The 26,883-nt window shown below is 41.1% G+C and overlaps 1 protein-coding gene across 18 annotated transcripts in view; it reads left to right on the top strand.

Moving 5' to 3' along the window:
* Positions 1 to 26,883, top strand: part of LOC141766710 (pleckstrin homology domain-containing family A member 7-like) — a 187,322-nt gene that overhangs the window by 24,892 nt on the left and 135,547 nt on the right. The window contains exon 1 of one of the 18 annotated variants that reach the window (XM_074633790.1): positions 21,766 to 22,852. The exons of 15 other annotated variants lie outside the window; for them this stretch is intronic. In XM_074633790.1, coding sequence (XP_074489891.1) covers positions 22,782 to 22,852 — 71 coding nt within the window. In that variant the 5' untranslated portion in view covers positions 21,766 to 22,781. Of the gene's footprint in view, positions 1 to 21,765; positions 22,853 to 26,099; positions 26,229 to 26,883 lie in introns of those variants that run through there. 2 more of the 18 variants (XM_074633801.1, XM_074633802.1) reach the window with 2 other exon arrangements.

Genomic DNA, 26,883 nt, shown 5'->3' with positions numbered 1-26,883 from the left:
TTTTTTCAGACTTAACAAAGCTCCCTTCAGAGCCACAGAGGACGTTATACAATAGGTACTCCCTGTGAGTAGTTAACTCTTTTTTGATGTTTACAATTGCTGAAATAGTCCTCTATAATAATAATAATAATAATAATAATAATACATTTTATTTAGTGGCGCCTTTCTGGACACCCAAGGACACCTTACAAAAATCTGTTAAAACATAGACAGATAAAAAACAATATAAAAACAACAGGACATGACAGAGACATATTTGTACAAACACATAGGATGGGTGATGATGAGTTCTAGAGAGAGTAGGCCAGTTTAAACAGGTGGGTTTTCAGGAGGGATTTGAAAGATGTGATATTGTCAGACTGCCGGATGTGTGGGGGGAGTGAGTTCCATAACCTGGGAGCAGAGCAGCTGAATGCCCTGGCTCCCATGGTGCTGAGGCGTGAGGTGGGGGTGGTCAGAAGTCTATAATGCAAACGTGTTCAACAACACCACAAAGCACTGCCTCAAACATAATCACAGAGCTTTCTTGCACAGTCCATAAAAATTGAACATCATAAACGAATCAAGTGTTATTGTAGAGTCGTGTATTGGATTGTAAAATGTTCCTGTTGTTTTATTCAGCCTCTTTCTATTATTGAAGTATCAGTGAAGCTGTAGTACCCTGCAATGGAGAAAGAAACAGAAGAGAGGCATTGGCATGGTGTTGAAGGAATTATTGCTATAATATTATACTGTATAAACACACACAAACCCAATTTACTTTGTAGGCGTTGAGCTGACAAACCGGTCTACGGAAACTTGCTCAGCACTCCCTGATAGTACACAAGGTATTAATACTTATAAGAATATATGACTAACTGCTCTTACAAGATGGTTTCATGTTTGACACTGGAAGCACTTTGTTCTCCGTGCGTTTACAGGTGTTGGGAGTATCCCTCTGGAGGCGTCTAATTCTGTCAGTTGTAATGTCTGTCAGGGGCGGAGGGCTGTTTCTTTTGTATCTAGAGATGTAGTCAATTATTCAGGAGGAGGAGGATTCAGCTACTTAATGCTCTCTTGATGTGACACCGTTGATTACCGCAGAATCAAAATGGGAAGGGCTTGCCTTCCGATTCCTCACATTCCCCCACCCCTCGGTGTCCTTTCTGGCTCACCCACGGTAATAATATTGATTTAATTGTGACAGAAATGGGAAGCGGTTGTCACTAAGTCTCCCTGAAGGATTTAACCTGGTTAGATGTCAGCTTTGTTTATGCAGTCACTCCTGTGGTCTTGTCTCGTAAACGGTAAACTCCTGTGGAAGATCAGTTGCTCACTCTCTAATTTCTCCAAAGGCAGTTCGTACACAAAGACATTTCAGTGATGTTTATACTGCATTAAAGATGTTTAATACAAGAAAAGACTTTCAAAACGTAAACTTAAACAGACTAAAGACTCCACAGAGAAATAAAAAGAGAGTGCATGTGCAGGGTGGTCCAAATGCTTCAGACAGAGTTAAAAGTATTGAAGATCCTATATTTTTAAATCTGTTTTTAAAGATGACCAATACTTTTATTCTCTAGATGTTTGCTCCTGCTGTGTTTCATAAGTAAATGATGCTTCTTGATGTTTTGTATGGTTCAGCAGACTGCTACCAGACGAACTGAGAGGCTGAGAAGGTTCATATGCAGAAGACAATCAGAGATACATAAACAGAAATAGTTTTGACACAGTGGATGTCAATGTAGAGTCCTGCGAATTTTGTCTTTGTCTTGACTTAAAATAGAAGTGTGGATACATTTTTCTATCTTTTTTTCTGCTGTGAATCCCCTGATTCCTCCTCCTTGATATATGTTTTAAGATCATAGTTGGCAGAAAAACAAATCTCAATATTATGGCCTCAGTTTACCATTTCATTTCATACAATAAGAAATGCAATATTTTGTGTTTTTGGAGTGCTGTCATTAGGGATGCACCGAACTAAGTACCAATTATTTCCCCCCATTTTTAAAGGAACAGTGTGTAGGATTTGACGGCATCTAGCGGTGAGGTTGCAGATTGCAACCAACTGAAACTTCTTCCATGTGCCAAGCGTGTAGGAGAACTACGGGGGGCAATGTGAAAACACATGTCCCTCTCTAGAGCCAGTGTTTGGTTTGTCCGTTCTGGGCTACTGTAGAAACATGGTGGCCCGCTCCGTGAAGAGGACCCACTCTGTATTTAGATATAAAGGGGGCATTGTGTAAGGTAACAAAAACACAACGATTCTTAGTTTCAGGTGATTATACACTAAAAAAAATGTACTTATTATATTACAATTTCTGTCAATAGATCCCCCTAAATGTTAAACGCTGTTTCTTTAAAATCTCTGTTCACTATGTAGAATTCAGTGGAGTCATACACATAATTTATACAGCAAAACTAAGTTACAAAGGGTTTTAAGTGGTCGAACCAGGATTAAAACATTTCCTGAACGGACAATGAGGCAAATACAATCAAACAATTTAAAATAATACAAAAATAAAATGGAGTAAAGTAACCAATAATATAGGGCTGACCCGAATGCTTCAAAGCTTCGACGGTTGCCATGGTAATCAACCTTCAAATTAAAGTATTCGAATGCTCCGTTTTTTAAAAAATATTTAAATATATATAAGTATGTAATAATAAAATATAAATCCCCAAAATAGTCCATGAAATAAGAAATAATCCCACAACATTATTAATATTAAACATGAAGTATTATTAGTTATTCTCAGACGGATATCGCTGTTTGTTGTGTGTAGAGGTGCGTGTGTGTGCAGTGGTGCTGCGGCAGTAATACAATAATAACAGTCAGTGGCCTGTCGTGATTACGAAAAAAATAAATAAATTTAAAATTCAATTGATAAAAAAACCTACAAACACGGAATGTAATGTGGATTTGTTACGTCATAGCCGATACCTGATCCACTTAATGAGGTCAGTATCGGTGCCATTACCAATCCGGTGTATCACACATTAACCGTGTTCTAGTTAATAAGTTGACACTTTAGCAGAGCGCCCAGTTCAACGAGAGGAAACACACCTGTCTTTTAATCGATCATAGTAGGCAGACTTTATTATTGATGTGGCTATTAGAGCTTAGATCTGATTTCATTATTAGATTTCTTGCAGTGTTGTGAGATATTTTTGAAAGATGTGTAAGTTATTACCACACAACGGATATTAATAAGATGGTAGTTTGAATGACTGTCTCTTATCAGCTATTAGAAGTTTCTAAGAAGGTACTGGAAGATTAACAGATATCTGTTTTATATTCATCACCATCATCTGCAGAGGAGGTTTCAGTATTATTGTAGTCTTGGCAGAGAATGGTGGAATATTTTTGGTGTCGTCTGCAGCACCCAGTGCATTCAGTCCATGTATGCGGTTCAAAATAGTCTGCCAAGCCACTGGGACACGTTCAGTCACACGCTTCTGTCAGTGTTTTTTTGCCTGACAGGCTGTCTACTCATTGGCCAGCCTGTTTGGTATTCAGGTAGTGAATTGGCTGTTTGGTTGCCACCAAGCCCTGTGTGTTTGACTGAATCAGGTTAGCAGTAGAAAGCAGTCCATTAGTAAAAGGACTGCTTTTGTCCGACCTCCTGGTGTATTGTAATGATAAACCTCACACTGTGGCGGCAGCCAGTTAGAAAGAAAAAGCTCCTGTTTTGTGGATAGTTTTTACACCTAAGAAATCATCAAGACCAATAACAGGATGTTTGGAAGATGAGTTTTCATCATGTTGATTGTACAGCTTGTAACATTCCTAAACATACATTTCCTTTGGATTTTGGATTATTGCAGAAAATAAACTCTGTGGCAAAGAAAATGCAATTGCCAGACGTAATAAGCTAACGTTAGGCTATAAACGAACTACACCACGGTCGCATAACTTCATGTCACCACCACTAAGTTAAAGCCGGACGAGTATAGTAGTGTCATTTAGCCGCTTGTTAGCAACCGCCTTTTTTAAATTCACGAGTGGGATATTTACTGACGTATTTTATGTCGTAGAACAAAACGTTAAAATCTCTTAAAGGTCCAGTGTGTAACATTTTGGGGGATCTATCAGCAGAAATGGAATATAATATTCATAACTATGTTTTCATTAGTGTAAACTAAGAATCGTTGTGTTTTCATTAGCTGAAAATGAGCCCTTCATATCTACAAACACTGGCTCTAGAGAGAGCATTTTGCATTTTTACTTTACTTACAGGCCACCATAGTTCTCTGACACGCTTGTGAAACTGCGGCAACGTGAACCGCATTGCCTCAAACCGTGGTACCGCCAGCCGCCGTTTGACTTCAGTTGCTGCTAAAGTTGTGTTATTATGGTGGTGAACGGCGCTTGGCGGCTCACGTTACCGAAGTCTTGGAAAGGGAGGAGTGAGCGGAGGGATACCCATTTGGTTGCAATCTGCAACCACACCACTAGATGCCGGCAAATCCTACACACTGTACCTTTTAAACTTGTGTTAACCACAGACCTTATTTCAGGCATCTAACTAAAAACCCACTCAAAAAAATCTATTGACTTACAGAGGAGGGAACCGGAAGTGCAAAAGACTTGTTTCAGGATTTTAGGACTTATTCCTGCAGCACTCTATGTAGCGCTGCAACTAATGACCATTTTCAACATTGTTTAAACTGCAGATTAATTGATCAATTGTTCTGTCTATAAAATGTCCAAACATTGTGAAGCGTTCAAGGTGAATATATTGATTTATCTGACAAACAGTCCAAAACCCAAAGATATTCAGTTTACAACGATATAAAACAGAGAAAAGCAGCAAATCCTCACACACCAGCAAACAGTTTCAGCTGTAGAGCAATGTTCCTGCTCCTCTATTCATCCAACACACAATGATACCAAATCTAGTTCACGCTGTTAATCATTTAACATTCTTTATGAGATAAGCACCCACCCGGAGATCTTGGACAGCAGGACACTACCGGCACAATGAACCATCGGTTTATTGCACATGACTAAAATAGAGTTGTATCTAAGGTAGATGGTTGTTTAACTCCACGTCTGAGTCATCAGTTTTCCTGTTGAGGATATGTAAGGTATCTTTTCTCTTTAGTTTTGTGGCGGTGCCACCTTCACTCTGCTATTCTGCTATGGAGTCATCTAGAAATAATGTGTCTGACTAACTGGTTGTTATATATGCAAATCATGATTATAGATGCAGATGGTTTATGCAGCTGTTGTGTTTTGTGACCAAATGTTTATCAGCATTTCAATGAGCACAATGGAGCACATACAATTCATTCACATGTAAACCTAATTAGATCAGTAGAGAAAGTCTTTGTTTAAAGACATTATGTAATAGATGGGTTAGCAGGTTCATTGTGTATTAATTTGTTGATGTTACACAGAAATTGTATATGAGGCTAAACCTTTTCTCAGATTGATTTGAGGTGCTGGAGATTTACCCTTTGATTTGTCTTAATTAAACTATCTTGTGTGTTATGGTCACTTCTTCACCCCACAGGAGGCGGCAAACTGGAAAGTAATTTATGCTCAGACACCTGGACTCTGCAATATTAGATTGGCTTTGATATCTTTTGGTTTAAATCATCATAGACTCTCTCTCTCTATCTCTATAACACAAAATGTAAATGCTACATGAACCTAAACCATTTTTAGTTTCCTTTATAGATTCTTGATAGTGTAGATAATGTTGTGTTTGCACCTTTTCTTGCCTTGTCTCGCCTTTTTAGGAGAATATTAGCTGTAGATAAAAAATATTAACCGAAAAACAAAGCTTGCATTACCTTTTTATTCAGCCCTGAGTAATGTTGCTTCAGGCTGCATGTAGCCCCGACAACAACCTCTACCGGTACGATGGGGCAGCCTTGTGCCGAATTCACGCCAGAGCAGCGCCGGAGGGCGGCCTGCGGTGAGCTGCCATGTAGTGTCAAAGTAAAGCTGCGGCGGCTTCTCCCAAGCTCAGCGAGCTTTGGCTTCTTCAGTGAAGTACGACCTAACAAAAGTTGGGAAAAGTTAAAATTGTAACCGCGACGTGTGGCCAGAGACAGATCCTGTGACTCCTGTTACACGTTGACCTATGTTACGAAGAATTTCTTCCCCCCCTGAAATGCCTGAACATGCCTCCCAGCCGCAGAAAGATGTGATTAAACTCTTGGTCATACGACACAGTCTTACAGAAATTTCAGAAATGTTAAATGTTGCTTATCTTATACTGTGAGCCTGTTAAAGGTCCCATATTGTAAAAAGTGAGATTTTCATGTCTTTTATATTATAAAGCAGGTTTAAGTGATATATAAATACTGTGAAAGTATCAAAACGCACACAGCCCGTATTCAGAAACTGTGCGTTTGAAACAAGCCGTCAGGATTTCTGTCCATTTGTGATGTCACAAATCTACAATATTTAGAAAATTTCACAGTTTTAAACGTAAACATTCTAAATGTGTCCCAGTTTATTTCCTGTTGCAGTGTAAGTGAATGACATCAACTGACAGGAAGTAAACATGGACCCAAGCTGTTTCCTAGCAATGCAATTCTGTTGCCATTCCGTTGAAATGCACTAAAACGGAGCGTTTCTGATAGAGGGTGTATACAGGTATATTCAGACAGACAGTATGAGAAAAATAATGTGTTTTTTGAACATTAACGCATATAAACATGTTCTAGTAGAAATCCAAAATACAAGTATGAACCTGAAGATGAGCATGATATGTCCCCTTTAAATTATGTACATTTTGTCTGTATGATGTGATTTTAGAGCTAAAGATCTTTTAAAGAATTGAAGGTGCAGATGTGCTACCTGTATCTCTGTGTAATGTATGCTGGTGTTTTTGATTAGCTCTGAATACAGCAAAAAGCAGAATACATTTTCATGATGTATTGCGTGCTACAGATACGCGTTTGTCACGGTCCTTGGCATTTTCAGAGAACGCACAGATGTCTTTTGGGGCTGTTGGTCTTTTGGCGACTGTTGGAGACATTTAAAGCAATGAACCAAGACTCTTCCACTCAGCACTTGTGCTCTTTCAATTTACCTGTGATTAAAAGTCAACTATTGACCTTCACTGTATGAACATATGACATTTCCAAACAACGGGAAGGCGATGACAGAAAGATGAGCATGTGGAGAATTTCCCTTTTTTTTTCTCTCCACAAAGCAAAAGGCTTTGCTGAGCCCGAATGCCCTTAAAAACACTCCCAGCCTTTGTTCAGGCGGAACGCTCCCTGCCTTCTCTTACTGTAGTGCAATTTTGAATGCCTCATTACAACAGCAACCACCCAAAAAGAAGCTCATTATAGCACCCACTCAATGGTAGTAAAAAAAATGAGACCACTTAACAGAAACTAAAAGCTAAGACACATGCAAAGTATTTAATACCTCTTAGTTGTCAGTGTATGAGTGCACATTTTGCACTTTTAGAGTTATTTTTAATGCATCTGCTTTGTTAATTTTATTTTGTCTCTCTGCATGCTTTGTGTTTTAATCTCAATTGTCCTGTTTTATCATTCATCTGATGACACCCGTATACATCTGTCCGTCTCTGACCTTTTCAGCGACACGTTTTTGCACTCAAGCAAAAAACAGTAAAGCATAACCTTGAATTTGCCTTGGTGTCACCACCGCCAGTGACGGACAGACAGTGAGCTCTTCTTCTGTTCCCTGGCAGTAACTGTCGGCCCTTTCACCGTCACTGCCCTTTGAAGGCTGTACTGAAAGGGGTCACTTTTGGGTGGGGAGGTTGAGCGGCCTCATTCCTCAGTCACAGAGAAGCGGCGAGGGACTGATCATTACCATTTCAATCAGAATCCAAGTGAATCCAGTTCAGGAACCAGAATAGAGGAGATAAATATATACACGATGAAATACCTCGTAGTAGTAGTTCAGAGGCAAAGCTAATGGACTGCAATTTATATCAATTTAGATCAAATACACTGCAGGGCATGATTTTTTAGATTCCACTGCAGAGTCAATAAGCATTACGAGAGCTAATGAATCTTCATTTTTTTCTTAACTTCTCTCCATGGGCCTGCAGAGCCAATATTCAGCGTGCAATCACTGGTATTAGTGGGAAAAGCAGCAGTTAGTGTTAATAATTTGGGAAGCCTGATTTGAATGTCTGCTTCCTATTGAAGGAACAGTGTGTAACATTTCAGGGGATCGATTAGCAGAAATTGAATAAATATGTTTTGATTAGTGTTTAATCACCTGAAACTAAGAATCATTATAACGTTGACATTTCTCAACTGGTTTCAATGAGTGATTTTTATATTCAAGTGTTTATAATTTACGTGGAGTACTGTAGGTCAGATTACCCTCAGAAAAATAAACTTTTGGTGAAAAACGATTCAGTTACGTTACTGCTTCTGGTTCATGGATCACAGGCCGGTCTGTCTGTTGATGTGGTATTAAAAGGTCGTACTCTCATAACACATTTTCCGTTAAGAATTTTTCACGTCATCGACATTACAGTTTAAGTTGCATCTTTACAAAACAACACAGTGTTTGTTATTGTTAGCTAATCCTCCACCAAAGATCATGTTAGCTTATAGATCTTCATGTCTAACATAATATTGTGTTCAAATCTTGAAATTTACGATATGCGTCTAATATCGCAAACAATAAAGCTGATGTCATGTCTTGGGTTTTGGAACAGTAACGTTGAATTAATTATTTTCCACCACGTAAGTAATTCAGTTAATGTAACGTAAAGCTTAGCTAACGTTGATACACATGCTTTTGAGGGATTATAGCCTTGTAACGAGTTTTTAAGAAACTGAAGACAAAGCTGTTATATAAAACGACTCATTGAAATCAGTTAACCTCCACAATATGGTGGTGACGCTGACGAAACGGGCTGAAGCTGCCTCTGAGCGAGGGGTACGGCGTGACTACGGTTTTGCACTGCGTCTCACGTTACCGCAGTCTTGGAAAGGGAGGAGTGAGCGGAGGGGTACTCAGTTGGTTGCAGTCTGCAACCACACCACTAGATGCTGCCAAATCCTTCACACTGTACCTTTTTAAGGAAGGATTTTTCATATTCCAGTTATTAGTGGACACTCATAAGCATTAGTCAGTCCACAATAGAATAAGATTAGCTTCAGTTTAATTTAAGTATTATCACTAAATTGGCAGGACAGTGGCAGCAAGTAGAGCTGAATTTCCCTGGCAGTATGATTAGAATTATTATGCAAGCCAAGTGTTGGTAAAATATCTTTTAGAAATAGGTGCTATGATACATTAAGTGGTTTAAGGTTTTTTTTCTCTTCAGGATAAGATCATATTCGAGGTAATAGAGGAGTGAAATAAGGATGAAAATGATTTATGAGCCAGAGGGTGATATGAGGTGCTTAAAGAGATTTCAGTCAGTGATGGAAGATAGAAAGAGACTCTGCTGCTCCGTCTTCAGCAGAACTACAGGGTTACAGATAGTCCAGACCAGCAAATACTGTCTGATAGGGATGTATGAACCTGGTAGTAGATATCTAGGAGGTTCAGCCTTGCACTAATGATCATCCCCTTACTGTCACCTGAGGCATATAAACTCTGCAAATCTCTACTTTCATCAGCTTCACTGTCACGCTGCAAGGAGCAAGGCCTCAAATAGAACTGCTGGCTGCAAGTTTTTCACCAAATAAGAGTGGTTTGACCAAGGGATGCATGTTTTAAGCAATTTCCATTTTGATCTATATTTGATTAGTTATTAAAATCATACAAAATGCACGTTTTTTCCCCCCTCAATTAAAGCTTTATTTAAAAAGTTGAGAGGCTGTTTTTTTGCAAAACATCCCAAGTAAATTGGTTATTTATCATTTCGTGTGCCTGGATTGGAATTGGATTTCTGACTTTTGCACCGGCCAATGGTAGGATTAAAGGAGACATATGAAAAGCTCACTTTTTCAGTGCTTGTGCACATATATTTCGGTATCTGGAGTTCCTACCGACCCACAAACTGTGAAATAAGACAACCCAGTTAGTTTTTTGTGGGCTGTCTAGATCAGAAAAACATGTGATTCAACAAGCCATTCAGATTTGGCTCCCCTTCCTATGTCACATGAGAACTATAAGCCCCCAGGAAGTGCGCCGGTCGTCGATCCGGACTTTCTTAGTGGCCAAACGGCGGTACTGCATCGACGTGTCAGTCACGTGATGCCGTTGGGCCCAAAAATACTTTTTCCCATAGACTTACATTGGGAAAGAGACGTCTGTAACTCAGTCGATCATTTTTTTTGAGGTGAATCAACTTCCCAGTATGAACACTTTAAAAGCCCTTATTTAAAAAATTAAGTTTTTAAAGTTGTAAAACGCACTAATAGCCAAATCCAGAGTTATTTCCCTTGAGATCCAGACTGAGGCTGGAGCGCAAGCCGTGACGACGGCGTGACGTTGGGACCCTGTGACCGAGCGGACGCTACTGCGCATGTCCCATTTGCCCAAGATCCGGGTACTTTTCCAGACGGAAGTCGAGCCATTTAGGCTTCATGCGCCACTGAGCAACTTTCATAGGAACGCTGTATCCAGTTCTCTTAATACATCCATGGAGAACTACCTTTGCAAAGGTGCACCGTATTTTTCTCACAAGCCAATCAGAGCAGACTGGGCTTTTTCAGGAGGGGGGTCTTAAAGAGACAGGCGCTAAAATGGAGCGTTTCAGACAGAGGGTGAATACGGGTATATTCAGACAGACACTATGAGAAAAATAATGTGTTTTTTGAACATTAAAGCATGTAAACATGTTCAAGTGGAAACCCAAAATACATATACATATATAAGTATGAACCTGGAAATGAGCATGATATGTCCCTTTAACAGCAGTACACACCGCTATCATCCCAAACCCTTAGGATCGATATAATACCAAAAACTGCATTTTATTGAATTTAATATCTTATCCTTTTCCTAAATCTGAATTCTTTCATATCTCTTATTTAATCCATTTGGATTCAAATTTAACATTTGTCACCTAAAGTTAGATAGAAACCTGCACATTTTTGTGGCCCGAGATATTAATCACTACAGTTTTTATCGGCAAATACTGACAAATACTTCAAATTCTGAAAGGGAACAAAAAAAATCATGGATTAATTATTATCATCCATACTTTAATTCATACATGTGGCATGTATTTAGAAGAAAAGATGACAGAAATGGTGCTAGGTGTCTTGAAGTGTCCGTCTTTCTCCAACAGGATTAGTTTGCAGTGTCGACTGGCCCCTGCCGAATGTCACTATCAGCTCCCCACAAGCTCCAGAGCTTTCATACAAGGATCAATATAGTGTTAGTTCTTTCCTCATATTTTCTCAAGTTCTTAATTTTCAGACTTAATTTAAGTTTAGTAGTTTAGGTTTAGTATTGTATCTTCAGAAACAGACAGATCTGTTGGGGGTTTGGCCTTCAGACAGATGATCAGGATCTTGTGACGCCCAGTTAGCGACCTGTCATTTCAGACTCCGACCCGTCAGTCAAGCTCTGAGTGACAGCCAGCGTTCAGAGAAAAACAGAAAAAGAGTCTTAACTCAGAGAGTTTTAAGGATTGTTTAGTAACTCCTTTCATCTTTTTTTTGCTCTTCGTTATTGACGTTTCTCTGTGTAATGGAAAATTCTTTAGTTAAAGATTTTTTTTGGTGTGTAAAAAAAGTGAAATCCTCTCGTCTGTCTGTGAGGCTGTAAAAACTGCCGGCTTTGAACCTGAGCCTCTCCGTAGACGGAGAATGAGCTTATGTGCTTTGATTTACAAAAGAGGAGACTAATGCTGCTTCTTTCCTTTGTGTATTATATTCTCAATGCATAAAGGGATGTGTTTTTTTTTTTTTTTTTTAGTGAAGTATTGTGTTTTGTGTTGGACTGGATAAATATGATGCGCATTAGCCTGCTACTGTGCCAGCAGCTGATCTCATTATGACAGTCCATACCTAATAAAGCACACCTTTTCACACATACATGTCTACATTTGCGGTGTCAGTAATACAATTATCCTTCGTAGACATTTACATAACCCACAGGTCGATACGCTGCTGCTGATATTCAATTTCCCTCCTTGTACGTCATTAGTATTTACTGCTGCAACGGGATCATTACAGTTTCATTCTGTCTGTGTGGATTATGCATGCCTTGCATACCAAAAGGGCTTTTCAGTGTGTGTGTGTGTGTGCATGTGTGTGTGTGTGTGTGTGTGTTAGCAGAGCCTGTAGTCAGTTCTGCCCGTCAGAGAAAAACATTATAGAGACAATGAAACTTTAAAAAGCAAAATAGATAAGCTACGTTTCTTTTTAATCTAGAGCTGAACAATAAATCTTTTTTAAATTAAAATGACAGTGTGAAAGAGCAAAATTGCAAAACAGCTGCAGTTTTAATCAATCATGATTTGGACGAACTACAAAATACAACTCTGGTTAGTATGCTTTATGCGTGCTGGTGTCGGAAATAAAGACTCCACCAAAGTTCCTGGTTTCAAAGTTTGTTTCCTTAAGACTCTCTCTTGAGTAAGTCTGCATCATTTTGATTTGATTTCAAAAGAAATGGTTATAAAAAAGAGTCTTTCTTCGATAAACAATCAAGCTGACCCAACTATGTCATAATATGTATGTAACTATTGTCGGTTGCTGCATTCAAAGTTGGCCACACCCCCACAGCTCAACAAGCAGCGAGGGAGAGAGAGAGCAGCGATGTTCAAGCTAGCTATAGAGTGACTGAAGAGAGAGAGCGGCGTTAGTGAGAACAAAGCAGCGGATCAGAGAAATAAAAAAATATTTTCTGATTGTTTCCTGGCGGTTACGTTCTGAAACACAAATAAACACACAACTAACTTCGCATAACTCTGCATAACCTTGCGGGAAGGTGCAGAGTTGCCGGAGTTTGAATGAATGCGGGCTTCCTGTCTGCTGGCTGTGGCTCAGCGCTGCTCTCGTCAAACTACAGATACACACCGATCATAGCTGCACTCACAGCACAGAGAGGAGCAGGGGGATCACTGGAACACAAGCACATAACACAACCCGTTCTCATCTGAGAAATACGGCTGCTTTGTATCTAACAGAGTAAAGGGGGGCTTGTGAGTCAGTATCAGAAGCGATATTTGACCACCTGGGGCCCCACGTGGGGCCCAAAGACTGTTTACAGATGCCCAGAAGCGTCCCAAGCAAAGCAAAATAAGAAGAAGACAGAAAATTAAGGCAGAGGGCTGCAGGGTCTCTGCAGAAACAGACACCACCAACACACTTCTAGTGGATCATAGTGATGATTGAGAGGGACTATTTTTGTATTAGTCTACATTATTTTTTAGGAAATTCTTGCATATTATACCTTTTAAGTACGGAAGTTACATGACAAATAAATCAACATTGACTTCTGGACCTCCTCCCTACGTGGTGTTTGTCGCTCTTTGTACTTCCTGGCTTTCATACAAATTGATTTTGTGGGATATATATACGAATAACAGTGCATTACTTTTCATAGGTATAGCTACGAATGGTGTTGGAGAACAGCCTGAACTAATTTGACAGAGAGTTGGCAGATAGTGAGCAGTAGTGGGAATCCCACTGTTACGGCTGTAAGCTTTTAACCTAAAAGCTCTGAAGTGGCTGGAAGATGTCTGTCCTGTCAGTCGGTGAAGCTAACATTAGCTCAAGCAGCTATAAAGTATAGAGCTGTCAACTGTCATCAGTCAGATATCAAAGCCTTAACAGCAGGTTGCCATTATTACCGTATGTGGACGACTATATAGCCGATTAGATTACAGTAAATGATGACAATTTGAATTGAAAACATATTTGTCAGAATATGTATTTCCCCTAAACCATTCAGCTCTACTTTACCCTGGTCCCGTTAATGACAGTTGGCATTAAGGGCAGTAGCTAAAATATTGCCAGCAGACAAATTTCCTTTTAATATTCTTTCACTGTTTGATTTGATTATGCAAAGACACGCGCCTCGGGCTGTGATGAATCTCAGTTTGACTCCTGCTGTTCAGCACCAAAGCACGCCTTGAAGAAAGGGATCTTTGCTTTCCTCTTAAGTCTGGATCTGATCCAGATTATGAAAGAATTCTTCTCATTGTGGTGTCATATTTTGTAGCTCCTGAGATGGAGAGATGCGAAGCCTGAAGGCATGATGAAAGGAATGAGCTCAGAGGAGGAGGTGTATTAATAGTAGGACTGAGTGTTTGTGTGTGTGTGTGAGACTGGAGATTGAAGAATCTGGATCAAAAGATCCCCGGGGATATTGACACACACATACACACACACAAACACACACGGATACACACAGAAGTGATTGCGTCATTCAAGCCAGCAAAGCTTCTCCCAGGACAGACGAGCACGTTCTTGAATCATATGAGCCAGATGATAGTACACCCACCAGAGGAGTTTATCCAGCGTCTTCACTTAGAACACAAGCAACCCCCCATCAACATTCACATATACATGTAAATGTGTATATAAAGCTCCTGTCTCCACAATCTCTCTATGGACTCATACATAGATTATTTGTTTTGACTGTTTTTCCTGATCTGATCTGTCTATATTTATGCCTCTGCGCCGGCGACGGCTGTGGCTGCAGGCGTGACGCTATGTTTCTGGGTTGGCCGTCCGTTCGTACCATTCTCATGAACGTAATATCTCAGGAACGCCTGGAGGGAATTTCTTCAAATTTGGCACAAACGTTCACTTGGACTCGAGGGTGAAGTGATCAAATTTTGGTGGTCAAAGGTTACTGTGACCTTACATTCGTCCCATTCTCTCGATATATTGAGAACGCCTTGACATTTTTTTTTTTAATTTGGCACAAACGTCCCGAGGTTTGAACTGATTCGATTTTGGTGGTCAAAGGTCAAGTTCTCTGTGACTTCACGTCCGTCCCATTCTCGTAAAAGCAATATCTCAGGAACGCCTAGAGGGAATTTCATTACATCTGGCACAAACATCCACTTGGACTCGAGCATGAACTGATTAGAATTTGGCGGTCAAAGGTCAAGGTCACTGTGACTTTACGTCCGTCCCATTCTTGTGATATATCAGGAACACCTTGAGCAATTTTTTAAAAATTTGGCACAAACTTTCCACTTGGACTCGAGGATGAAGTGATCAGATTTTGGTGGTCAAAGGTCAAAGGACACTTACGTCTCTCCCCTTCTCACGAAAGCGTTATCTCAGGAACGCTTGGCTGGGCAATATATCGATATTATATCGGTATCATGATACGAGACTAGATATCGTCTTAGATTTTGGATATCATAATATCGTATTATGACAAGTCTTTTCCTGCATTTACAGTATAGTGATGTCATTTTCTGAACTTACCAGACTGATTTGCCTTTACCCACTTAGTCATTATATCCACATTACTGATGATGAGAAATCTTGTTGTGTAAATATTTTGTGAAAGCACTAATGGTCAACTCTACGACATCATTGCAATATTCATAGTGAGGTATTTGGTAAAAAATATTGTGATATTCTCCATATGGTCACTGTGACCTCACAAAACACATTTTTGGCCATAACTCAATAATTCATATGCAAAATTATGACAATCTCACACACTTGTCTAACAGGATAAAGTGATGGAAGTGATGACATTTTGGACAGACATGGATGTAAACTGCAACTTGACTGGTTGACGGAGGCGTACAACCGCGAGGTGATAATTCTAGTTCATCTGGAGACGTGCAGTTTGCAATTGCTGGTTCTGAATTACTGATTCCCCCTGATTTCCGACCAGCTGTATGATCGATAGAGTCCTCCTGAGAAAACTAATATGGAGTCCCAGCAGGCAGTAACAGGCGAGGCGGAGGAAATGAGAGAGCTAGAGATTGTGAGGAAGTGTCTAATTTTAGAACGAGAGAAAGTGTGTGCGTGGGAGAAAGTGCACAAAAAAGGGGCCAAAATTAAACTTGCACTTGTCAACCTTTTAAGGTGTTACTGAGAATAATTGTCAAAACTTTCCCGACCTCAGCAAAATGTTGTAGCTTAGCTGCAGGTGAGGAGACTGATAGAGTAGAGCAGAGGTTCCCAACCTATTTTCTTTGGAGCCCAACATCATCACCCTAAAACATGACAAATCCTCAATTTGAATAAAGTGATTCAGTGTATTAAATGAGTTAGTTTTTTTTTTTTTAAATTACCTTTCTTTAATGAATATAACTCGTCAGTTTCGTCAACATAAATAAAGTGATGACGTCTTGACAGATTTGCTAAGACAATGCAGATACATAATATGATATTTTTTTGATGAGATCATTTATTGACTATAATAGCATTAGAGCGAAAATAGATTTTTTGTTATTGTGGTTAATTAAATGTTATTTATGGTGCTGTTAGATTGCTGATAGTCCGCCCCGTTAATACAGGTGCTGCCTCACTTTGTGTACATCAAGCTGGAGAGCAAATGTTGTTTTTGAAAGGCTAAACACCAACAAATATGGATTGAAGAAGAATATTTTGTTAGATTTTGCTACCAAGTAGCAGAAAATGTATCTTTTTAAATAGTTTTATATGGAGACTTTTGGTATAAATTATTCAGTAAGTGTCTTATTAGGATTGTAGTTATACAGTACATGAGCAAATCTAATTTTGACAACCTCAGAGCAAATCCTGGCGCAACCCTCTGTGATCTTTGGAGCCTCCCTAAGGGGGACCCAGACCCCATGTTGGGAACTACTGTGTAGAAGTTTACTTATGTGTATCTTAAAGGGCGAGGTGCTCTCTAACAGCTTTGTTTTTTAATTTGTCACCTTCCTGTGGGTAGAAAACATTTTCAGCGTCATCCTTGAGGTGAAAATGTTAGCAGGTGTCCTGCAGGTTTTACGTCTGAAACAGAGAATGGAGCTGCAGAGTTAGATTTTTAAAGCCAGACATTTCAAGTTATGAGGAAATCAATGGTATTGACCAACAACTGGGTTTATTATGTCTGTGCTGTTGGGCAGTTTGCACTGCTGAGAGAGAGATGGAGAAGGTGCTGGTGAGTGTTGTTTTCAAGGATTTTCAGAAATATGGGCTCAGATGTGACCTTGACAGGAGGCAAAAGGAGGCGGCGGCGGTGTGTTAGGAGGTTGTGTGTGTGTGTGCATTTAAAAAGCGAGCGACTATGAAAGGGTTTAGGCTGTAAAAGCCTGATAAGCCGAGCTGCAGGCCAAATCACACTCCTGCCATCTCACCCACTGACACAATGATTCAACACAGCTGTCAACTGTCTGCAAGACGACAACCGCTGCCTGTGTGTGTGTGTGTGCGTGTGCATTACGCCCATATATATATATTTGTGTATTTGTATGATGGCCATGTGTGTGTGTCTCTCGTCTGACCGTGGATGTATGCATGAATGTGTATATAAATATCTTTTATGTGTACATCACATCTGTGCGTCAGAGGCTCTGCAGTAGATTGTCCACCTCTCAGGTCTGTGTGTGCGTGTGCGTGTGTGTGTGTGTGTGTGTGTGTGTGTGTGTTTGCGGGGGTGGACAGGCGAGCAAAGGTGGAGCCTGTCCACCTGCTTCTTCAAACACAGCGAGTAAAGACAGAGACAGAGGATGGAGGATGGAGAAAAGGAAGGAGCAGGGTCCCTTGTGTTTCCCAGCCCTGATTAGATTGTGCTGGAATTAAATTTCACAACAAAAACAAACAGCGGGAGACGGGCAGGCCCTCCTTCTTCCCTCCCATCTCCTCTGTTCTTCTTATGCCTCCCAATCCCTCACCCCCTCCCTCTCCTCCTCTCTTTTCCTACCTTTTTTTTTGTCTCTTTCTGTGCTCTCGCCGCAGCAAAGAGGCCTGATGTAACCAGCCAATTAAACCACAGATCATGATGATGTTGCCTCAGGCTGTGTGAATAGATTCAAGTCTGTATGACGTCAGAGGTCGCCAGGCAGGGATGTGCGACTCCTAACCCCACACATGATTTGGCAAAATGTGTCTTGTGATTTAGTGCAGCTACCAGGCTTTAACCAGAGGTGGGAAGTGGGAAGTCATTGTTTTGCAAGTCACAAGTAGTTCTCAAGTCTTTGCACTCTGAGTTTTGAGTCCTAATCAAGTCATAAAGTGCTCTTCGCCAAATATAATGCCATTTTAACAACAGAGTAATAATATATAAAATTTACAAAAAGCATGAATGCTTTTTAAAATGTGTGTTTATTTGGTAAATCAAGTTTGCTAAAACAAGTGTGACTGAACATTATCATAAAAAAAACAACTAAGTGAATTAAGTGTCAACTTGTTGGGAATGAGTAGCGTTAATGTTAGTTGATTGATGCTTTTTAAAATACCATACTTTTTAATCTTTGGGCTTGGGTAGAGGGGGTATCAAGTTTTTTTAAGTCAAAAGGCTCAAGTTCAAGTGAAGTCACGAGTCATTGGTGTTAAAGTCCAAGTAGAATTGCAAATCTTATCTGATTTTGTCAAGTCAAATCCACAGTCCACACTTCTGGCTTTAATCTTCCCTACCAGTGGTATTAATCAAACATCTGTCTCAAAATGAAATGTCCAGTTTGTAGTATGATATGAATACGTGAAAGCAAGATGTTAGCAGAATATGTTCTGACCTTTTTATAAGAAGCAATTAGGGCTGTAACTCAGTTATTTAATTAATCTGTTGATGATTAGTTCAATTAATGATGAGCCCAGAATGATGTTTTCAAATTGCTTGGTTTGTCTGAGCAACAGTTGAAAATCCAAATATGGTCTGTTTACTGTCATTTATCATATATGACAAAGAAAAGCAGCAAATCCTCACATTTGAGGAGAACCATTATTAGTCAATTATCCTGAATAACTTTCTGTCTATCAACTAATCTTTTTGGCTCTAAAAGCAACGTCTCCTTGCGACTGCCGTATCACACCAGGTGCTACCTTACAGTTTAAGAAGTGAAGCCAATGCTGAAGTGCCTTAAACTTGCATTCTTTCTAACAGCCAGCAGGGGGCGACTCCTCTGGTTGCAAAAAGAAGTCTGATTGTATAGAAGTCTCAGAGAAAATGAGCCTACTTCTCACTTGATTTATTACCTCAGTAAACATTGTAAACATGAGTTTATGGTCTCAATCGCTACTTTCAAGTCTTCTTCAATACAGCATGATGTTCATTTAGTAAATTATGGTCCTATTTAGAGTCAAATAGACCATAAAGCAGGGGATGCTTTCAGGCGTGGCTACCTTGTGATTGACAGGTCGCTACCAAGTGAGTTGTGAACAGTTCCACCCAAAGAGTGATCTCTTTTGTTCTTTCTTATCCTGTTAATCAGCTTATGACCTTTAGGTCAGAAGCCACTATGTAAAGAGGAGTCTGGCCTTTTGTGTTCCTTTCTGTTAATTGCTTGTGACATTAATAAATTGACCGGCGTGATATGAGCTTATCCTGCTCTTGTCACTTTAACTTCTGTCTGGTTCGAGTTACTGCAAAATATCTCGAGTGAAAGCTCCAAATGCAACCGGACCTCACCAGTCAATCTGTTTTTATATTAGATTTAAATTTGAATTCTGCCCGGAGTGTACGCTTATCAGAACAGCAGGATGCTTTCTGATAAGTTTGTTTAGTTGGTGATGAATGCCATGAACAAACGTGACCAAACATTCCCAGGCTGTGATGGTGTTTTTCCGCTGCTGATCGGAAACCGTTTTCTAGCAGACGCGAACGCCAAAGGCTCGTGAAATGAGCATCTTCTCTCATTAGGCTGAGGGATTTTCACTTCACACTCGGGACAGTGATGCAAGCTGATAGTAAGAGTGTCATAACAGGGTGTAAGATGTCATAAATGAATGAGTGTACATGCTCTGAAGGGAAAAGCCCAGCCAGTAAACACGCTCTCTCTCTCCATGTATTATCTGATAACGGTTCATGTCACGCTTCTGCACCAATTTACAACTTTGATCATCGAATTATCAGGGGTTGCGTGAAAGTGAAAAATCCCTTTAGTGAAGACAAAAAGAAAACAAAGGCTCATTAGCTTTTCAAGCCGCGACCTCCCTGTGGGAACTCTCTGTTTTTATATCAGGTTACACGTCTGGACTTTGACCCCCAGTGAGTGAAGCTGTCACTTTGCCAGCTCCGCGGCGGTGGCGGCCGTGTCACCAGCCGCTCCCCAGGTGCAGCCGAGTCGTCCTTGCGGCGGGGGTCACGGCTGTGCTATGCTTAGTAGGGCACTGGAGTAGTCCACCTCTCCGGGGGAGACAGCAGCACGTCTCTGTTTAGCTGCACAGAGGTGACCTCTCACCTGCAGGCTTCATGGGCTGATTGGGAGGTTTGAGTCAGACTGTTGGCTGCTGGGAACAACCTGCTGTTGTTGTCTGTGTCTGCTATTAGCACTCCTTTCTATTCATCTGTTTCCTTCAGTCTTTTAATCCTTCACTCTTTTCCAGATGGGCTCTGTTTACTTGCACTCAATAATGTGACTCCTGCAAATACTCTGATTAACAGTGCAGCTGAGCCTCTTGCTTTTAGGGCTGGATAATATCAATATCATGATGTTATTGCAAATATTGTAAAAATGTATGAAAAAAAACTTATAAGAAAGATGTTTTATGTATAGTTTAGGGCTGTCAATCAATTAAAATAGTTAATCGGGATTAATTGCAAATTAATCACACATTTTTTATCTGTTCAAAATGTATCTCAAAGGGAGATTTGTCAAGTATTTAATACTCTTATCAACGTGGGAGTGGGCAAATATGCTACTTTATGCAAATGTATGTATATATTTATTATTAGAAATCAATTAACAACACAAAACAATGACAAATATTGTCCCTAAACCCTCACAGGTACTGCATATAGCATAACAAATATGCTCAAATCATAACATGGTAAATTGCAGCCCAACAGGCAACAACAGCTGTCAGTGTGCTGACTTGACTATGACTTGCCCCAAACTGCATGTGATTATCATAAAGTGGGCATGTCTGTAAAGGGGAGACTTGTGGGTACCCATAGAACCCATTTACATTCACATATCTGGAGGTCAGAGGTCAAGGGACCCCTTTGAAAATGGCCAAGCAGGATTTTCCTCGCCAAAATTTAGCACAAGTTTGGAGTGTTATTTACCCTCCTTCGCAACAAGCTAGTATGACAGGGTTGGTACTAATGGATTCCTTAGGTTTCATATGAGGTCTTCACTCTCGCTTTAAAAACGAGCCTGCTACAACCTCCGAAAGATCGATTGCGTTAAAGAAATTAGTGGCGTTAAAACAAATTTGAAGTTTGACACATCAATTTCCTGGGAAAACAAGGTTTTTATGTACATGTATCTCAAAGTAAGGCATTCAAAAATAAATATTGTTTTGGTAGTGTAGAGACTCAGCTGTGTATTGTTTTTTGATACCTGTCGTGACATGAGTTTATTAAGATGGAGAGAACATGATGTATGTCAGCGCTCTGCACGAATTGTTCTCAGTGCAGTGCAGAAATACAATTAAGGCTATACATACATATTCTTTCTGGCCTCTGTTTACAGAACCAGAGTACCTCACATACTTCACTGTGATTACACAACCACAGTTGACTATACAATCATAATGGCCCTGAGGTAAAGGTGAGGTAAAGGTGTTATGTACACGGGCTCTGCCAGGTTCGCATTCAGGTATTAAATTACACTGTAATCACATTTTTTGTATGCATGTAAACACGTCATGGTCTCTCCCTCTTTCCTCACTTTGTCACTCGTCCTTCCTCCCTCTCTCTCTCTCTCTCGCTCTCTCTCTCTCTCTCACACACACACACACACACACACACATTGTCCCTCTCTTTCTCTCTTGTCCTCGCAGCGGTGTGTATCCTGCCAGATGAGCATGAGGCGGGAAAAGGAATGCAGCTCTGCTCTGTTTACCTCTTCCTCGTTTTCTTGCTCTCTCACTCCTGACACATCCACTCTCTCTCTCTCTCTGCCACCTCCCTCTTCCCCCTCTGTCTCTCTATCTCTCTCTCTCTCTCTCTCTCTTTCTGTGAGTATGCTCAGTCATTCAGCGCCGTGCACCGCTGCTGTTTCGTGAGGGTGGAGAGCCGGTGGGAAGCCTGTGATTGGGAAAATAAGCGCCTGTGCTGGAGTCGGCTACCTCGGAGACAGACTAGATAGAGCGGAAGCACCCAGGGGGGCTGTGGATTTTAACCTGCTCATGTCAAGAAGAGATGGATTTATGGAGCCCGTGAACTTTGGAGAGAATGTACTTCACGTGTAAAAGACATAAACAGATCCTGTTTGTCATCAGGAGGAACGAAGGTCTCTGAAATCTTGAACACGGTCTGATGTAGATCTGCGCCCGAGAGGTCGAAAAACCCTGGAAGTTAAATCATTGAGATGTGAGGTGGGGACGCGTGATTTAACAGGCAAAAGACACCGCTCAGCAAGGTTAACCTCAACGACATCTGTTATACCTGATCACACCTGAGACCCGAGGGGAAACGACTGTCTCGAGGCAGGATTAAAGGAATAACCCGTGATGTCACACTTCACCTGGGGCAGTCGTCTGAGACTCTGCTGAGTAGTTGTGGCAGCGGTAGCAGCAGCAAGACTTAATTTCCAGGTGTGTAAACCACACCAGACTTGACTCACCTGACATCATCCCTTCTCTGTTTTGAGCTCAGCCCCTCAGCTCATTTTCTCACCTCATCTTCTCAGTACGCACAGCTCTCAAACCCACCACCACCGCCGCCACCACCTCTTGTTTCCTCCCCATGGAACCGCTGGAGAGGTGAGAGAAGAGACGCTGATTAATGTGACTCCCAGCAGCCCGCGACTGATTCCACCGCACTAGAAATAGAAAGCAAAACGAAACAGCGGCGGCACTTGTGAACTGTCATCAAGAGAAGCACCATGTGGAATCAATCTGGATACTGCAATCACATACCTCACCATGGATATCCCTTCTACCATGCACCCTGCAGGTACGCCATCACATCCCAGAACGTGTACCCAAACTCTGCTTCTGCTTTCAGTGCAGTTCCATCGCTGTGTGACTTGTTAACGCTGCTTACTTCTTGCCTTTAGGTGTTGTGTCTCATTAAGTTTTTATTGTTTTTGCACTGGGACAGAAATATGTGTGATGAAAGTGATTCTGATCACTTCACTCGTCGGTGTCCCTCAGGGGTCGATGCTCGGCCCGGCTGGTTTTTTTTGGATTTCGGAAAATTGTTATGCAGTTGTTGATCCAGCGAGTCTGATTTAATGCATCCTTGTTCATTGTAACGTAATCCAAGGTGTTAGGGGTTTTAGTCTTTCCCAAAGCTGAGGTTGTGACCAAACTGGTTTGTCAGGAATATTTGTTTGGCTTTAACAGAACCAGGAAACTGGTTTTGCCTGTGCAGAATAATAGAAGTTAGTGAATAGGCAGGTTTACTGGTCAGTGTTACAATAGTGGCTGTCATCATGTTACCTAAAAAACACTCCTACAGTTAGGATGTTGAGCTTATTAGCCGGTCTGTATTCAAACAAATGACCTGTTTTCTCTCTCTTAAAAACACTAGGTTAAAACAGATTACATAACATTTTACTGGTCCTCTTCCATTATCTCTCTGGTCCCCCCCTCCCCTCCCACACCACAGCAGTAATGACATCATTACATTTATCACAAGGTTTCGATGTGACCCACTCTCAAATGAGCACCATCAATCCTCATTCCCTGAGGGGAGAGCAGACCCCTGCCTACGCCTCTTTATCTGTCAGAAAGTGTAATAGTCTCTAACCTCTAAAGGCTGCTGGAGCTCAACCAGCAGAATACTGATTCACCATTACTAGTTATTTATGAAACATCGCTGTGTGGTTGAGCATAATGAGGAGGACATATTTTTTAGAAATGAATAGCGTGATGAATGATAAACATATTACTTAACTGTACTTCTGTGCAAGTGTGTATGTGGGTGTGTAAGTGCATTATAAAAGCTTAGTAGCTGTTATCTCTCCATGTTGTGCATTTAGTTGATGTGAAGTAGCTAGTGTTGATGCCACAGAAATAGAATAGGAATAGAGTGGATTCCCATTCAAATCAACGTAGCAGGATGGTCAGAGCGGCGGCCACTTTTATATGTACCATTTGCCACCGTTGTAGCAGGATGACTTCCGTATAAACTAAACCCACTGAGGTGAGGTTTTGTAGTAACGACTAAACTTGTAGTAATGTTACGAAGCACAGCGAGCCAGAGTAAATTAGTAAAATGCTTCATCCACACACTCTTGGCACAGCCTTGGAAAGCACATTGCTATCTTCAGATGAGTGACCACTGTGTTCGGCTCATTTTCTGTAACCAGTGTAGTATTAAAACATGGTGGAATTAGCAAGCTAACTAGCCAGGCTGGTCTCAGACACTGTTCGTAGCTATACATACAGAAAGTAATGCACTGTAATTTGTGTATATCCAACAAAATAAATTTGTGTTTAATAAACGCCGTGTAGGGAGGAGGTCGTGGTGGATGGCTGGGTCAAAAAAAAACTAGACTTTCGCACCGGAGACCGGCGTTCATGTCTCATGTGAAACCAGAAGTCAACGTTGATTAATTTGTTACGTATCTTATTTCAAGCCAAACCAAGATCTTTTCCTAAACCTAACTAAGTAGTTTTGTTGCGTAATCCTAACCAAGTGGATCTTTTCCTAAGCCTAGCTAATAAGCTGTCTTTCCTGAACCTAACAAAGTTGTTTTCTCTGAAGATGTATGTTTATTTTGAAAAGACTACGCATGTAACGAGCGTAAATTGACACGTGTTGCAGGACATTCGTAGGAAAATGAACAAAAAAGGAGGAATAACTTTTTCCTAAGATATCATACGAACTGTTGGATGAGAATACGTTGAACTAGTGGACAGCTGGCGAATTAGCTCGCTTGCTAACTTTGCCATGCTTTAATGCTACACTGGTTACAGGAAATGAATCGCACAGCGGCAAGGCTGGTCTTACGATCCCTCCGCCTCACTCCCCGCCACTCCGAAGAAGGACAAGCTACCTAGCTAACTAGACAGCCATCCGTCTCCGTATAGCTGCGACCACACTTTACGCTTTATGCCCACTGACATGTGTTGTAACCATAACAACTAGCAACAATCGCCATTTTCTTTTGTACTAGTCAAATGACCAGATAAAACAGTTCAATGTCCATTCTTCTCCTCTTTTATTTCTATGGTTGGTGCAGCAGCAGCAGCAGGAACGGTAGGGGTGGTCTGCACCGGGGGGGCAGAGGGATTTAGCTGATGAGTGAGTCATACCTCAGACCAGTGGGCAGGTCAATGACCTGTCAGATCAGCTGGCTCATAGCAGCAAGAGAGAGAGAGAGAGAGAGAGAGAGAGCACACATAGGAATCCAGGAAATAGCCCTGAGCTCCAAAACAAACTAACCATCGCTATTCACTCCCACTCTAGTCTCTCATGGTGAAGTGCTCTGACTCATGCTATGAATATTCCACCTGTTGCCCAATAACCTCCATGTATTCAAGTCAAATTTGACATGTTGCTGCTACAAATGCAACGTTTGACATGCTTAGTTAAGATGCAGGAGAAACAAACTGTATATAGCTGCAGGAGATTCACTCTCAGCTTTATTTTTCTTCTTTGTTGGTGCTTATTTTTCTAAACAAATCGGCGTCCTCCTTGTTGCTTCAATGTCACTTGTGCCCCGTTTCCCCATCTTCTCATCTCGATTTTTAATCCTCTTTTTGGATTTACAATCCTCCTGAGGGATTTTCTGTTCACCTGCCTCCCTATTGGAAGATTGACTGCTGAGTAAAATATGAAAGTTAACACCTACATCTCACTGGCAAAAGGCTTTTTGGTTTTATAGCGAAGGTGTTAAAGGAACATTTTGCAGGATAGGAGGAAGCAGAGAGCACTGAAATTAGATCTTTGTTTTTCCTCGGAGGAGGAAGTGATAAAGCGTCAATATTGCATTTGTCACTCCAATGAAATAATAAAGTGTTCCAACCGTTTTATTTATGAGCATCCTTCTGAACTGTCAAACGGCTGCTCATGTATTTTTTAATAATGAAATAAAAATGAAAAATAACACATCACATCAGACAGACAGAAGCATCATAATGATGCTCGCTCTGTGAACTCAGTAGAAGTTCAGCGATCCTTTTGCCGAGGCCGCTCCAGTTAATGATTCCCTCGCCTGTCAACAGGCCGCTGGGCTCCGCCCCCGTCCGCTCCTCTGCTTAATCCCGTTTCTTTACGTTCAAATGACAAGGTGCTCACTCGCTGTTTGAGGAAGTCCTTAGCCAGACTCCATTGTTTGGTCCACTAATCCAGCATAAGGCAGCAGCCGCCGAGGCTTGAGGTGAGCGTGAAAGCTTAATGAGGGACTGCCTGTGATTGCCTCACAGTATTGATTGTGTGTGTGTGTGTGTGTGTGTGTGTGTGTGTGTGTGTGGGGTATTGCCTGCGTGGAGGGCTGGTAATTGAGTGTCGTGTTTTCTGAGTGGCCGTATCTGCTGTCGTTGACCTATTGATAAAAGGTGTCCATAGGGTGAACATATTTGACAAGTGCAAGGACTTAATGAGTTGGAGATAAAATATGTTAGACAGTGTATATTTATTTGTGTATTATCATATTACGGAGAGTTTTCAGAAGAAATACAGAGAGAGAGTGAAGTGTGACAAAGGTCACGACCCAGATTCACACTCGCGACGCTGCATGTGCCGAGTTACAGACACCACAGAGGTGTGCACTTAACCTGCATGTAAGGATTTCACTGTCTATATACTGTACTGTGTGTGTGCGTGTGCGTGTGCGTGTGTGTGTGTTTGTGTGCGCGGGGCTGTCAACCTCACAACAGCTCAGGGACGTAAATGGATTTGGGCTGGTGGCCCAGCGGGGGGTGAATGGAGCAGATTGTCTGAAAGCCTTTGCCTCATCCCTACACACTTACACACACCTACACACGCACACACACACACACACACACACACACACATATGGAATTTAAAGTGCT

Source organism: Sebastes fasciatus, chromosome 4, assembly GCF_043250625.1.
Source record: "Sebastes fasciatus isolate fSebFas1 chromosome 4, fSebFas1.pri, whole genome shotgun sequence".
Classification (NCBI taxonomy): domain Eukaryota; kingdom Metazoa; phylum Chordata; class Actinopteri; order Perciformes; family Sebastidae; genus Sebastes; species Sebastes fasciatus.
This window is presented reverse-complemented; position numbering and strand designations above follow the sequence as displayed.